The sequence below is a fragment of the Anarhichas minor genome, unplaced genomic scaffold, assembly GCF_050575085.1.
Source record: "Anarhichas minor isolate MPS153535 unplaced genomic scaffold, ASM5057508v1 ptg000074l, whole genome shotgun sequence".
NCBI classification, from domain to species: Eukaryota; Metazoa; Chordata; class Actinopteri; order Perciformes; family Anarhichadidae; genus Anarhichas; species Anarhichas minor.
This window is the reverse complement of record NW_027466520.1, coordinates 11,053,581-11,068,192: the sequence shown is the minus strand read 5'-3', so window position 1 is coordinate 11,068,192 and position 14,612 is coordinate 11,053,581. Positions and strand designations below refer to the sequence as shown.

General features: G+C 38.6%; 1 protein-coding gene across 1 annotated transcript; it reads right to left on the bottom strand.

Annotated features, from left to right (window-relative positions):
- Positions 1 to 3,865: 3,865 nt before the first annotated feature.
- On the bottom strand, positions 3,866 to 14,023 carry LOC142937804 (uncharacterized). Its single transcript, XM_076080891.1, has 4 exons — positions 12,233 to 14,023; positions 11,213 to 11,685; positions 10,554 to 10,653; positions 3,866 to 7,162 (listed from the first exon to the last, which is right to left on the bottom strand). Exons 1-4 carry the CDS (start codon positions 12,521 to 12,523, stop codon positions 6,755 to 6,757), a joined length of 1,272 nt encoding a protein of 423 aa, XP_075937006.1. The 5' UTR covers positions 12,524 to 14,023; the 3' UTR covers positions 3,866 to 6,754.
- Positions 14,024 to 14,612: the final 589 nt, after the last annotated feature.

The following is a 14,612-nucleotide window of genomic DNA, read 5'->3' as shown; positions in this document are numbered from 1 at the left end:
GATAATGAACCCAACCAACACTCCAGACTCACAGAGTCACAATCAAAATATCAAATATCAAATACCCTGAGCAAATAGCTGCTCAATACACCATATTCAATTCATGCAATCCTCTACTGCCACCCTCCCGACATCCCTTTTGAACTTGGGTGTGTTCCAATTTCCTTAAAAAGCCTCCTTTTCATGCTACCTTTCCTTCATGGCTGCTGATGTGAGATTAGATGCGATGCATGGTGAACACAGCATGACCTCGAATACCAAAACCATCCCAGTTTGACTGTCATAGTCCTGAGAGGAAAGGGAGGGAAGAGGAAAGAGGCCATTCAAGGTTTTTGGGGCAGGCGTTAGTGTTTCCACTAAATTAGAATGTTGTCTTCCCTCCCCTCATCGGCAGTGATGTGGCTGAAACACTTGCAGGGAACCGAGGACAGTGATTGGACACCTACTCTTTCTCTGCTCTCCTTGCTGCATACGTGTGTTCCCACTCCCAGCCAATATATTTACATATCATATCTATCTATTGAATTTTGGGTGAACTTGCCGGACGCTATGTTAGAATTGCACTCCGGTGTTTTCAAAGTTAAACTGAACATCAGGTGTGATTTCTCAGAAACCACTGATTCAATTGGAAAGAAATGCGTGTAAATAACGCTGCAATCTGGCTCTATTAATCTTACATTGATTGGTCAGACGGGGCCCGTCCAAATCAAGATAAACACAGGACGTACAGTGTTTAGTCAGTGACAATATTGGTCTGCTCTTTCACTCTGTCAACATGATCAAGGCCAAAAGCGACGCAGCAAAAGCTTTGTTCTGTTTCATTGGCTGGCCCCCTTGTTTCTTGTTGTGCTCCTGCACACTGACCCTGTAGCCTTGCAAATATAAACCAGCCCTGTTTGTGCCCACCGCCAGGCCTCACCGATGCAGCCAGTATGTGCTTCTACTAGATAATGCATCCTTATTTTCAACATTTTAGAATCATGTTTTATAAATTCAAAATACTGTATCGGTTTTATTCTACGTCTTTACATACACATGGGAATTAAATGTCTATCATTCAGTTTTAAAATGCAAATTACCTTGATTTCCATTTCTCTGATTTACTATGTGAACATTTTGTGACTTTGTATGTAGTAAGCCAACAACTTCAAATAGTCATTGTGAGACTGACTTCTTGCTGTCATTCTGATGGTTGCGAATAGATTTGGAATAACATTTTTGAAATAAGGTTCTTCTCCTTCCATACATCGTATGTGACATGCTAGTAGAATTGGGCATTTTTACATGACATGTATAGCTCAAGAATAACTGAGGCAGGTATAGTGTGATTTAATGACATGACGTGTTGCAATGTATAGGTGACCTGGCCTCAACAAACACCTATGACCTAATTACATTTGCTTCCAGATTGCACAGTTTATTAATATATAACTGGATAGATACTGTGGTTAAAGGGCTCTGTGATGTTGTAAGCTATTATGTTGAGTTGCTAAGTGAAGGCTCTGAGTTACCTTAAGTGCTTTCTAGGAAGCAGTGTTCCAGTGGACGTGTCTGGGGCTTTTATTGTGTCGGCTATAACTGAAGAAGAGGAAAAGGGACAATGTGCTACAGTGTTTTGTGTTGAAGAGTAAAGTTGTTGCCATCTTGGTGCAGACTACGGAACCCTGTGTTATTATTTTATTACCATTCTAAAGTATAGGAGCAACATGAGTCTACAATGTTATTGATATTGTCATTACAGGCCTATTCCATTCAATTGAAACTGTTATTATGTTTTACAAAAGATTGTCTCATTGAAGCTCTTGTGGTGTTAATATTGTTTTCAGACAGCCAGACCTAAACCCTGATAAAACCTGAACTTTGTTTTTAAAGTTATGCAGTAGCCAGTAATCAAAATAATACTGAATGATGCATTTCATTTCCTATGCTTCTCTCACACCTTCTGTTTGACTTTTGACCCTAACAACATAAGCCTATACACTACTGTATATCTTCTGTATAACAGCTTCCCCAATATACAGAAGGCGTCTGTTCACAGCCATTAGATGCAAGTGGCCCGTTGGAGGCCTATAGCATTCGTGGGATCAGGGAGACAAGAAGAAGTGGTTGTTTGAGTCCACACATGTCAGTTTAACTGCCCTCAGCTTAGTATAACATTTGTGTTGTATTAAATGCTAATCGCGGTTAGCATTTCTCCATTGGCGGTAATGTTAAAATTAGCTTAGAAGCTAGCTAGGCGGACATGTTACATGCTGGCTATATCATGGATTGTTGTTTTGTATTCATGTAATGTGTATAGGGACAGTTTGTAAAGCCATATTTCATATTGTGTTTCCACAGTTTTACAAATAAGAAAGATTCACACCGAAGTCTTGACACTCTTCTATGGATTCCATGGTCTTTATTTCACGGATCTACTGTTAGCGATCTGCTAAGCTTTCCTGCACGAAGCAAGAGCAGAATAGAGTGAGAGACGTGTGTTGACCACATTTATGGACCCATATTCTAGTAAACGTGTATGTGTAAGTGTTGATGTTAAAGTAAATTTGGAGAGAGAGAGAGCGAGAGACCCGCAGCGCTTTAACTACGTCTGAAAAATAAAACTTCTAAAACTTTCCACGAACTGTCTGTTTGAGTTTGTAGAGGGAGATTTTAGAGGAAGATCTTAAGTATCAAATACAACCTTTCATTATTAAAGACTACTTTATTACTCTGTCGTATTTTTTTTTTTTTAACTAAGCAAGCAATCCACTTCCTGTTTACACCGTCACGCGCATGCCCAGTGTACGTTAATGGTCACGTGCTGTCCGCCTTCGAAGGCTGCAGTGTGGACGCAGATCAACTCGAGAATGATGCTGAAACCCCAGTGTGGACGGAGATCGTTTCTATTTGACAAATCTGCATCCAAGGAGAAACGGAGTAGTGTGGACAGGGCCTAAGTAAACAGCAGGAACAAGCAGTCACCAAGGTAGAACCAGTGAAAAAAAAATCTTAAAATGATATCTACCCCCTTTCTTTCATTGAAAAATCCAGAATATGATAGTTGCTTAACAGGGCACAAGTGCAAAGAACACAACACAGACGTAAGACTCAGCAACAAGGATCTAGGACAACAACCTATAAATAGCGTGCTTGGCAGGTGGGGCCAGTGGGATTCCCACCCGTCAGCGTGAATGTTGGGAAAGACCCAGGACAGACCCAGATTCAGCACAATGGATAGGATTATAACTTATATGCAAACATTGTCCCTTTTAAAAGTCAAAGCACCGGACATAAGATGTCACCTACTTCACTGAAAAAATAATTCTCAGTGTGCAACTGGAGGTTGCAAGTTTTCCACATTACACACTTGCTCAACACATTTTTGAGTGGACAGGGACTTCAATTGTGTCTATGCTTTTCCTCCCTTTGAATACATTCAATACCAATTCTTGCAATAAATAGCTGTATACAAACATGAAAACTTTAGGCGTTTGGCATCCCCTGGTGGTAGTATCAACAATGACACTGCAATGTCCAGTGTGCATGCACAAGTCATACTATTGATGGATTGCAACATATTTTAATGTTTGTAACATTTTCCTATTCACTTGTTGATCGTGGCCCCAGTGGAAATATGTGTCACAATGTCTGCTTCACTCACACGCATATTGCGGCTCATTCTGCCACTATGTCCCTCTCTTCAGCCACATTTCCACTATTCCCAAGGCTGCCATTGTCCATCTATCCACCAAATGCCCCCGGACTTTCCCTCTTTTCCCAATCACCTGACTGCCCCATCCATCTACACACCTGTTTCCACTTTCCTCATTTTGCAATTACCGGGCCCATCTCCTCACCTGCATCTCATCTCAAATAGCGGTGCGCACCTCCTTTATTCCCTTGTCAGATCGCCGTAGTGTTGCTTCTCACCTGGCTTGTTGATGTCGAGCTGTGCCAGACTCTGTGACAGGTCAGCGGGTCCCTCCACTCCGGGGGCTGCTGGGATATCATGGATGGCGTTCCTGCGGCCGGACCGCCGAGAGGAGACAAAGGACAGCACTGTATTCAAATGTCATCCATGGAGCAGGAAGGGAGCTGTGTTGCCAGAGATTTAGGTTAAACCCCTCTGTTGATAATCTAACACGCTGTATTAATCTGCCTGGGTGAGGCTGCCCTTCAGCAAATTTTCACGAATTAAAATTATTTTTTTATTTATGTATACACTTGTAAGAATACAAAGACAAACAAGCATTACTGAAACTTAATGTCCCCTTTTGAATTGTTTGATTTTTGTTTTTACTCTGTTCTAAATATTGGGGTTTTAACTAATAAGAAAATTTATGAAAAATGACCTTCGCTCTTACATCTATTTGTGGCTATTTCCAGAGCCGAGCAGACTGTGATTGACTATTTCTGGATGCCTCCTATGTCATCATCTGAGCATGCTCCCACTCAGCTGTCATTCTGAAAATGGTGTCAAGACGGGCAATACTCAACAGACTGTGTCCATATATACAATTGTCGGCCTCAACATGGGGACGCAAGAGACACAGGATGATTGTTCTCCAATGTAAAAGCAGAGAGTTGGTGTCGGAGGCAAACTGTGATGCTGAGTCAGTGGCAATGGTCTATTTTTGCAAATGGTACAAATATCTGCATGATAAAGACTATACCGTTGGACCTTTTTAGAAGATAAATGGAAAATGTTGTGTTCAAACCAAAATCCAACTGGATAAAGTACATTTAGCCAATATAATTGATCAGAAATACCAAACATGTCTATGCTACGACAGGCAACCGCGCACCGATGTCCAGAACAATTATTAGCAAATGTCATCATGATCAGAAATAAACTTGCCATTTGTATTACTGCTTGTTTGTCTTGAAATAGTATGACTTTATTCTCATTAAATTATGAGTCTATTTTTGTTTCTCGATATTGCAACTTCTCAGTGTGGAACATTTTGAACATGAGCAGGAATCTTGCTGAAATGCAAATGAGCTCTGGGGTTAATAAATTAATTGAAATGCCACATGCACATTTGAAGAGGTTAATTCCCAAAACAAGAGGATGGAAGAGTAAATCATGCAGACATGTGCATTGATCTACAGCCGAATAGTATTTGAAAGTGATATAGAAGAGCCTGAAAGCCTTACTGCATTATATTTTGAGTTTTCACCTTTTGCCTGAATGTTTTCCTTTACATAGAAAAAAAAAAAACATTTCCACCATAAACTTGTGCATAAAAAAAAATAAAAAAAAATCCACTTGAAGGCAGGAAGTCAAGTCTTTAATGCTCACAATTTCAATGAGGTACAGAATTCTTGTCAAAATCTATATAGAACATAAGCGCAATGCTACAAATACTATAAATGACAATTTGTTACTGCCTGTAAATGTGGATATTTTAGACTGAAGAGGTAGTTTTATTTGTAGCCAAAAGTGATGAAACATTCTTGGCATTGCATTTCATATGCTCATATTCTATGAAATATGAATTGACAGTTTACATAATTTAGTCACGCTGTTGCCCCCATGAAGCAGAACATAAGCTGTGTGTGTCCTGCCCTTGCAGAGGCAAGCTCTGCTGTAGTTACTGCCTCGCTCCCAAGGGGGAACTATAGAGCGCAGCTGGCCTGAACAAAAATATATCTAGCACATACTCCAAACAAATGTTTCTAAATCAAATCCCTGAATAAGACAGCAGGTCAGAGTGCTCTGTCCTCTCTGTCACTGACTAAAAAAAAAAAGTGCTCCTGGTCTGCTACCTTTTTGATTAGCTGTCTAACAGAAAAGTGTCAGGGGAGTGAAGGAATCGAGTCGCACAAACTTAAACCAATGTTATTCTAATAGGTGTGTGTGTGACAGGGTTAATAACGTAGCCAATTACATGCCATGATTCTGTATGAGCTGTCATTAGTCCATTGCAAACCTTTTATTTGAGCAGTTTTAAAATGTCATTAAGGGCTAAGTGGAGGCACATCAAGTGTTCTCTAATAAATCACAGTAAAGACCTAACCTTTATAAAGAGACATGCCATTAATGGTGCATGAATATAGACATGCTCAATTTGTTTCTAATAATTAAAAAAAATCTACAGCAATATGTCTGTCACACGTTAACAAAGACTCCCAGTGAGATCAGTCAGTCCCTGTTAACGCAGCCTGCATGGTGAACGTTACACATTGAATTACCATGCCGGGCATGCACACTCTATTCCTACTTTATCAGCATGGTACCCGTTTAGGTCGACGGGCTTCCCAGTAGTCGCAAGGATTAATCACATCAGCTTGAATGTCACTCTAATTATTCCACAGGACAGAGGATTTACCAACGTCAAGCCGATGTCAGAATACAGCGACTTCCGGGTAAATTTATTTTCAAAATAAAGCCCTTTTTAATGTGAAGTAAAACAGCATGAAAAAGTCAGGGCTCGGATGAGTTTTATTTTTATTTTTTCGAATTGATGATGTGACGGTGATCTGGTGTCTCCTGGATCAATAAAGGGCATTTGAAAACCTCCTCTCCCTAAAAGACAAATGGAACACAAGTTATCTTATCTGAAAATAAGAAATGATACTCGTGTGATCCTTTTGCATAAAAAGGTTCACACCCCTCTCTTCATGAAAACAAATAGACAACAGGAAGTAGACCTAACATCTTTAAAGAATAAAGGTGAACATATAAATTATCCATCAGTATCAGAAAAAAATATATGAAAATTAACATTTACCTGTTTTACGAGAGGATTCACACTAACCTGTCCACCTGTCATCCTCTCCTGGTCACTGAGGACTCTTGTCGGAGCCTCATGTTCCTCGCCCACTCCGGCTCAGGGTGGTCCTCTAACGGCCGACACTCACCGGGACTTACCTTTAAAGCCTCACCGGGTCCCTGAGTCGGTTTAGGGGGACTTACCTTTAAAGCCTCACCGGGTCCCTGAGTCGGTTTAGGGGGACATACCTTGATAGACCCACCTTGTCCCTGGTGCTCAACATGACCTGGAGGTCCAGTGTGGCACCACCAGCTGTTAAACTGGTTCCTACACGCAGGATTAAGCCTTCTGTTCCTCACCTCTTCCGACTCAAGGTGGTCACATACTAGCCGACGCTTACCTGGACTTACCGTCAAAAGCTCACCTGGTCCCTGAGGTTGATTAGAGGAGCTTTGGAAAACAATCTAATAAAAAACACAATCAAATACAACTTAACGCAATCAAATACAACTTAACGCAATCTAATACAACTTAACACAATCAAATAAAACACAATCAAATAAATCTTCCCTGGTCCGGGCGAGGTGGCTAAAGTCCGTGGGCTACTTATAAGGGTCGTTTTGAACCGCTCTTAGTCTGGGCTCTCCCCTGAAACCTGTTTGCCTTGGGAGACCCTACCAGGGGCTAATGCCCCGGGCAACATAGCTCCCAGGATCACTGAGCCACTCAAACTCCTCCACCACGTTAAGGTGGCGATTCGCGGAGGAGACTATCTAATACAACAAAACACAATCTAATACAACTTAACACAATCAAATAAAACACAATCCAATACAACTTAACACAATCTAATAAAACACAATCTAATAAAACCTAACACTCTCTCCTCCTCTCCTTGTCACTGAGGACTCTTGTCGGACTAAGGGTGGGCGTCGACAAACATGTGAACCCCCTTGATATGCTGTGGACATCCTATTAATTCTCTGCACAGAGGAGCTTCCCTGGAGGGTCGAAACACGTTGGAGGTTCACGCTATTCCCCCCAGACCACTCGCTGTGTGCAGACACCCTGCCTGAGTCTCGGTGCAGTGACAACACAATCAAATAAAACTTAACACAATCAAATAAAACACAATCAAATAAATCTTCCCTGGTCCGGGCAAGGTGGCTAAAGTCCGTGGGCTACTTATCATAAAGGTCGTTTTGAACCGCTCTTAGTCTGGGCTCTCCCCTGAAACCTGTTTGCCTTGGGAGACCCTACCAGGGGCTAATGCCCCGGGCAACATAGCTCCCAGGATCACTGAGCCACTCAAACTCCTCCACCACGTTAAGGTGGCGATTCGCAGAGGAGACTAACCCTAACCCTAACCCTAACACAACAAAACACAATCTAATACAACACAATCTAATACAACTTAACACAAAACACAATCTAATACAACACAATCTAATACAACTTAACACAAAACACAATCTAATACAACTTAACACAATCTAATAAAACTTAACACAAAACACAATCTAATACAACTTAACACAATCTAATAAAACACAATCTAATACAACAAAACACAATCTAATAAAACACAATCTAATACAACAAAACACAATCTAATAAAACACAATCTAATAAAACACAATCTAATACAACAAAACACAATCTAATACAACTTAACACAATCTAACAAAACACAATCGAATACAACAAAACACAATCTAATAAAACACAATCTAATACAACAAAACACAATCTAATAAAACACAATCTAAAACAACTTAACACAATCTAATAAAACACAATCTAATACAACAAAACACAATCTAATAAAACACAATCTAAAACAACTTAACACAATCAAATAAAACACAATCTAATACAACTTAACACAATCTAATAATACACAATCTAATAAAACCTAACACAATCTAATAAAACACAATCTAATACAACTTAACACAATCTAATAAAACACAATCTAATACAACAAAACACAATCTAATAAAACACAATCTAATAAAACACAATCTAATAAAACACAATCTAATACAACAAAACACAATCTAATAAAACACAATCTAATACAACAAAACACAATCTAATAAAACACAATCTAATAAAACACAATCTAATACAACAAAACACAATCTAATAAAACACAATCTAATAAAACACAATCTAATACAACAAAACACAATCTAATAAAACACAATCTAATAAAACCTAACACAATCTAATAAAACACAATCTAATACAACTTAACACAATCAAATAAAACACAATCTAATACAACAAAACACAATCTAACAAAACACAATCTAATACAATTTAACACAATCTAATAAAACACAATCTAATACAACAAAACACAATCTAACAAAACACAATCTAATACAATTTAACACAATCTAATAAAACACAATCTAATACAACAAAACACAATCTAATAAAACACAATCTAATACAACAAAACACAATCTAATAAAACACAATCTAATACAACTTAACACAATCTAATAAAACACAATCTAATACAACAAAACACAATCTAATAAAACACAATCTAAAACAACTTAACACAATCAAATAAAACACAATCTAATACAACTTAACACAATCTAATAAAAAACAATCTAATAAAACCTAACACAATCTAATAAAACACAATCTAATACAACTTAACACAATCTAATAAAACACAATCTAATACAACAAAACACAATCTAATAAAACACAATCTAATACAACAAAACACAATCTAATAAAACACAATCTAATACAACAAAACACAATCTAATAAAACACAATCTAATACAATTTAACACAATCAAATAAAACACAATCTAATACAACTTAACACAATCTAATAAAACACAATCTAATAAAACCTAACACAATCAAATAAAACACAATCTAATACAACAAAACACAATCTAATAAAACACAATCTAATACAACTTAACACAATCAAATAAAACACAATCTAATACAACAAAACACAATCTAATAAAACACAATCTAATACAATTTAACACAATCAAATAAAACACAATCTAATACAACTTAACACAATCTAATAAAACACAATCTAATAAAACCTAACACAATCAAATAAAACACAATCTAATACAACAAAACACAATCTAATAAAACACAATCTAATAAAACTTAACACAATCAAATAAAACACAATCTAATACAACAAAACACAATCTAATAAAACACAATCTAATACAATAAAACACAATCAAATAAAACACAATCTAATAAAACCTAACACTCTCTCCTCCTCTCCTTGTCACTGAGGACTCTTGTCGGACTAAGGGTGGGCGTCGACAGACATGTGAACCCCCTTGATATGCTGTGGACATCCTATTAATTCTCTGCACAGAGGAGCTTCCCTGGAGGGTCGAAACACGTTGGAGGTTCACGCTATTCCCCCCAGACCACTCGCTGTGTGCAGACACCCTGCCTGAGTCTCGGTGCAGTGGCAATACAATCAAATAAAACTTAACAAAATCTAATAAAACTTAACACACTCAAATAAAACTTAACAAAATCTAATAAAACTTAACACACTCAAATAAAACTTAACACAATCTAATAAAACTTAACACACTCAAATAAAACTTAACACAATCTAATAAAACTTAACACACTCAAATAAAACTTAACAAAATCTAATAAAACTTAACACACTCAAATAAAACTTAACAAAATCTAATAAAACTTAACACACTCAAATAAAACTTAACAAAATCTAATAAAACTTAACACACTCAAATAAAACTTAACAAAATCTAATAAAACCTAACACTCTCTCCTCTCCTTTGATTGGATTGTGGTGCTTCACATTACCTGGAGGTTCTGTGTCTGTTGCACCACAAACTGCCAACCGGGTCTCAACACTAGCCGACGCTTCATAGGCTCACCTGGTCCCTGAGGTTGAGTAGAGGAGCTTTGGAAAAACAACAAAATAAGTTATCAAAATTATGCAGATGACACACAATGTTACATAACCATATAACCAGGAGAGTATTGTCCAGTACAAGCACAGAGTGAGTGCATTGGACCAATCAACAATTGAATGTGGTAGATTCTTCTTCAATTAAACAAAGACAACACTGGGGTAGTTGTTTTAGAGTAAAAAGTAGAAGTCAGCGCTCTGCTTAGATCGACAATGTTGAAAACCAGAGACCAAGACAGAAATCTAGGTGTAGTCATGGACTCACATGAAGACAACCACAAAGTCAGCCTACTAGCACCATAAGAATATATCAAGGATTTAAGATTTATGTCTCAGCAGGATTTATAAAAACTTAATTTATCTGGAATAAACTACCAGAGTCGGCTACAACTGTCACTTCTTTTAAATCAAGGCTGAAGTCTTTCTATTCACCGCTGTCTTTAGTCTTGTTTTCTATTCCTCTCTTATTCTATTTTAGCTTGTCTTACTTTCCTGTTGTCTTGGCTCTTTAATGCTTTTAATTGTATTTAAATGTCATTGTGTGTCGTGTTACTTTTGTCTCAATGCTTTTGATGTCTTGTTTAGAAAACTTTGAATGGCCTTGTTGCAGAAATGTGCTGAATAATAATAAACGTACCTTCTCTTTCTTTGAGGGGAACTTGGGGGGATGGTCCAGGAAGAACTAGAGGAGGAGCTAGAAGACGACCTAGAGGAGGAGCTAGAAGAAGAGGGAGAAGAGGAGCTAGAAGAAGAGGGAGAGGAGGAGCTAGAAGAAGAGGGAGAGGAGGAGCTAGAAGAAGAGGGAGAGGAGGAGCTAGAAGAAGAGGGAGAAGAGGAGCTAGAAGAAGAAAGAGGAGAAATAGGAGTGGAGAAGACCCAAGGGGAGGGAGGAGATGGGTCACAGCGAGTGGAGGAGCCAGTCCTGCGTTGTGAGGCTGGGATCCTACGGAGGATGATCCGTGGGGCGTCGGGGCGGTTGGGGTCCGGGACGAGGAAACTCCTCCACGTGAAGCGTCGTCCCGCCTGAAAGTTTAAAAAAAAGAAATACAACCATCAGACCACTGCTCCACATCATGGAAACAAACTAAGGACTGTTACATCATATAGACTTTCTCACATCACATATTGAATTAAGGAGGATCAGTGCCCCTATGCAGTAATAGATCTCTCCCAGGTGTGTGTGCAACGACCACTGCTGTAATTTTTGATTGAATAAATACAACCCAAAATTGTGTATCAGACGCGTTTTAAATCGCAATTTAATCTACGCAGACGTGTGAATCAGCTCTGTGCTCGTAACCGAGACTTCAAGTCTATTTCTTTTGACAATACAGAAGTAAACGTGATGTTGATGCCCAATAAAAAGGCTCAGGATAACTCTGTCTCTGCAGGCAGTTCTGTTAGCTGTTAGCCAAACACACCGTCCAAAAACAGTTAAAGATGAGCAAACCGTTTTCTTCTTCTTTGGACATACACAGCACATTCGGAATATGAGTCTCAATGGGAGATGATGAAGAAACTTATCAAAGTGTTAAAATAACTGTGTGACGTTCAGGTTCTTTGTTCTTACCGTGCTCCCGGTTGGAGGGACTGTGTCCGTGCTGCCAGGGTTGTAGTCTGGTGGGGGACTAGGTGAGGAGCTCATCAGATCTCTGATCCGGAAGATGGTCCGTAAGACGCCGGGCTGGTAAGGGTCCGGGACCTGGACCTGGACGTAGGTGCACCGTAATGCCATCTGAGGGTAAAAACACAGACAACCCTCAGACCACTGATCCACATCATAGTTATTTCTCACATCACATATCACATTGAAAGGATCAGTAGCACAAAGCAGTGTGACTAGATAGAAAGTAAATGTCATACAATAAATGATACGCTCGCAAAAGTATTAGCAGAAACAAACCCAGTACAGTGCCACATGTTTGCATTTGTTTCACAGTGTTGTTACTGCAGGAGGCCTTCCATATGTCTCCATGCTGCATGAACACAGTCACCACTGATACAGTTTCACTGAACACAACACAGTTTACCGTCACATGATTAAAATGACACCTGACCTGCTCTGATATTCACACCACCATTTTGTTTTCATAATTCATGAGCACATGGATTAGGCTGTGTATTGTACTGATTTCTATCAGCTGTTTATTGTAAACATTAATATGTGGGTGCATGTAAACACGTGTGTAGATAATTACTATCAGTCTGGACGCTTTATTACAGTTTACACAGAGTACATCTACACTCAGATACATTTTACACAGCGAGGTTTACGCCAGACTACATTTAAAAAAAAAAAAGGTAAATTTAAAGCGGTCTTGCTGATTGACTAAAAGTCAGAAACATATCAGCACTTTTTCTATAGAAAATATCTTTTAGTGGTTGTTTCACTCTCTGCTGTTCATCGTGTTAATATTCAGGGCACGACGACATAAAAGTGACACATTTATAAACAACTTTATGTGTAAAATAGCCTCATATATGAAAAATATCACAAGTATGTAGGAAATGTGTGAATTGTGAGTTAATATGGATTAAATATATTATCATGCGTGCATCACTTGTGATCCGTATCACCTAGAAGTTATATAAATATAAAGAAACAATATTTTTATTAGCATTTCTCAGTTTAAGCTAACGCTGGACGGTCGGGTCTATGAAGCTAACGTTAGCTAACGAAGAATGCAGCTTTGGTTCAGATAAACTTGTTTAAACTTGGTCTAAACAGTCAAAAGTCAGTCCTAGTGGATTAATATACACTGATAACTGAAAATATTATCAATATTAGGATAAACATCGGTTCAGAAAGTCTATAAATACATAGAGAAACACAAAAAACAGTGTTGGAAAAAGTATATAAATTTTTTTCCCTGCAAATTTGTTCAAACCTTTATCTGGAAGTCAGCGATGCAAAGAAATCCTGGTTTGAAGGTGTTTCTTGGGAGATTTCGTCGAGTGAAAGTAGATATTTCTGCTTTTTCTGACTGATCAACGGAACAGACTGAATTTAGAATAATTTGGTAAACATGGTAAACATGGTAACGATGGAACGTTCAGGTCCCTGCTGAGAACAGCTAGTTCTCACCTCAGAGTCTCCATCAGGTCCTCAAAAGTCCTCCGCTGCACAAACAGACATTAAATACAACTTTAAGAGGAATATCCATATCCACATGAGCTCAAATAATACAACTACTCTCCTGTCGCGTTTGAGAGTCACGTGACATGCCCAGGGGTTAACCACACATTAAGTCTCCACTCAGGCCTATTTAAAAAACACGGTCTCATATAATTTCCAATAATATAGAGATGCATGTTTGCATGGAGGTTGAGGGTGTCAGGTTGGACCCTGTCCTTGGTCCTATGTGGTCCTCCAGTATCCACAGATTGACAGCACGTGGACCTGCTGTTTTCACAGGTTTCCTGCATTGTTGTGATATATTTTTTAGAGACAGGAAGCCAGATTTTCAAAATAAGTGACACAAACATCATTTTGAAATAAAATGAAAACATATTTTCTGAGGTTTGTTTACTGGTCCACATCCTGTCTGTCTTTGGGCCATCGTTGGACAAATGTCTCTCCAGAGACATTACATTTACACACCCCTGCATCACACCTGCATTACTCTCTTTGATCCATTTTGTTTTGTTAAAGTAGAAACTTGATGTAACTTTACTAATTAATATTGTGCATAGTGGCATGTATGCACATGTTAAATTAGTTGTTTAACAAGTACTTGTGGGAAGAAGCAAAGTTAGTAATGTGCACGAATGGGTTCTTTGGTCCGAAATACTCTGCTAGGATGAACACTGTACACACTTTGGTGAACTTTTTGTCTGGTATTGCTAAGTTGGCCATTTGGCTAACTCGCAGGAACCGGGCTCAGAGTGCGGGCAGTGTGGAGCTGGTACCGGTTCTGGAGGGACTGCTGAAGGCCCGACTGAGTGTGGAA

What these genes read in the sequence shown, in the direction of transcription:
- LOC142937804 (XM_076080891.1), bottom strand. Translation starts at nt 12,523, where the DNA reads ATGACATTTACTTTCTATCTAGTCACACTGCTTTGTGCTACTGATCCT. An exon ending in AAAGCATTGAGACAAAAGTA is followed by an intron (nt 10,654 to 11,212) that starts ACACGACACACA and finishes GTTTTTCCAAAG; the next exon opens with CTCCTCTACTCAACCTCAGG. An exon ending in AACAGACACAGAACCTCCAG is followed by an intron (nt 7,163 to 10,553) that starts GTAATGTGAAGC and finishes GTTTTTTATTAG; the next exon opens with ATTGTTTTCCAAAGCTCCTC.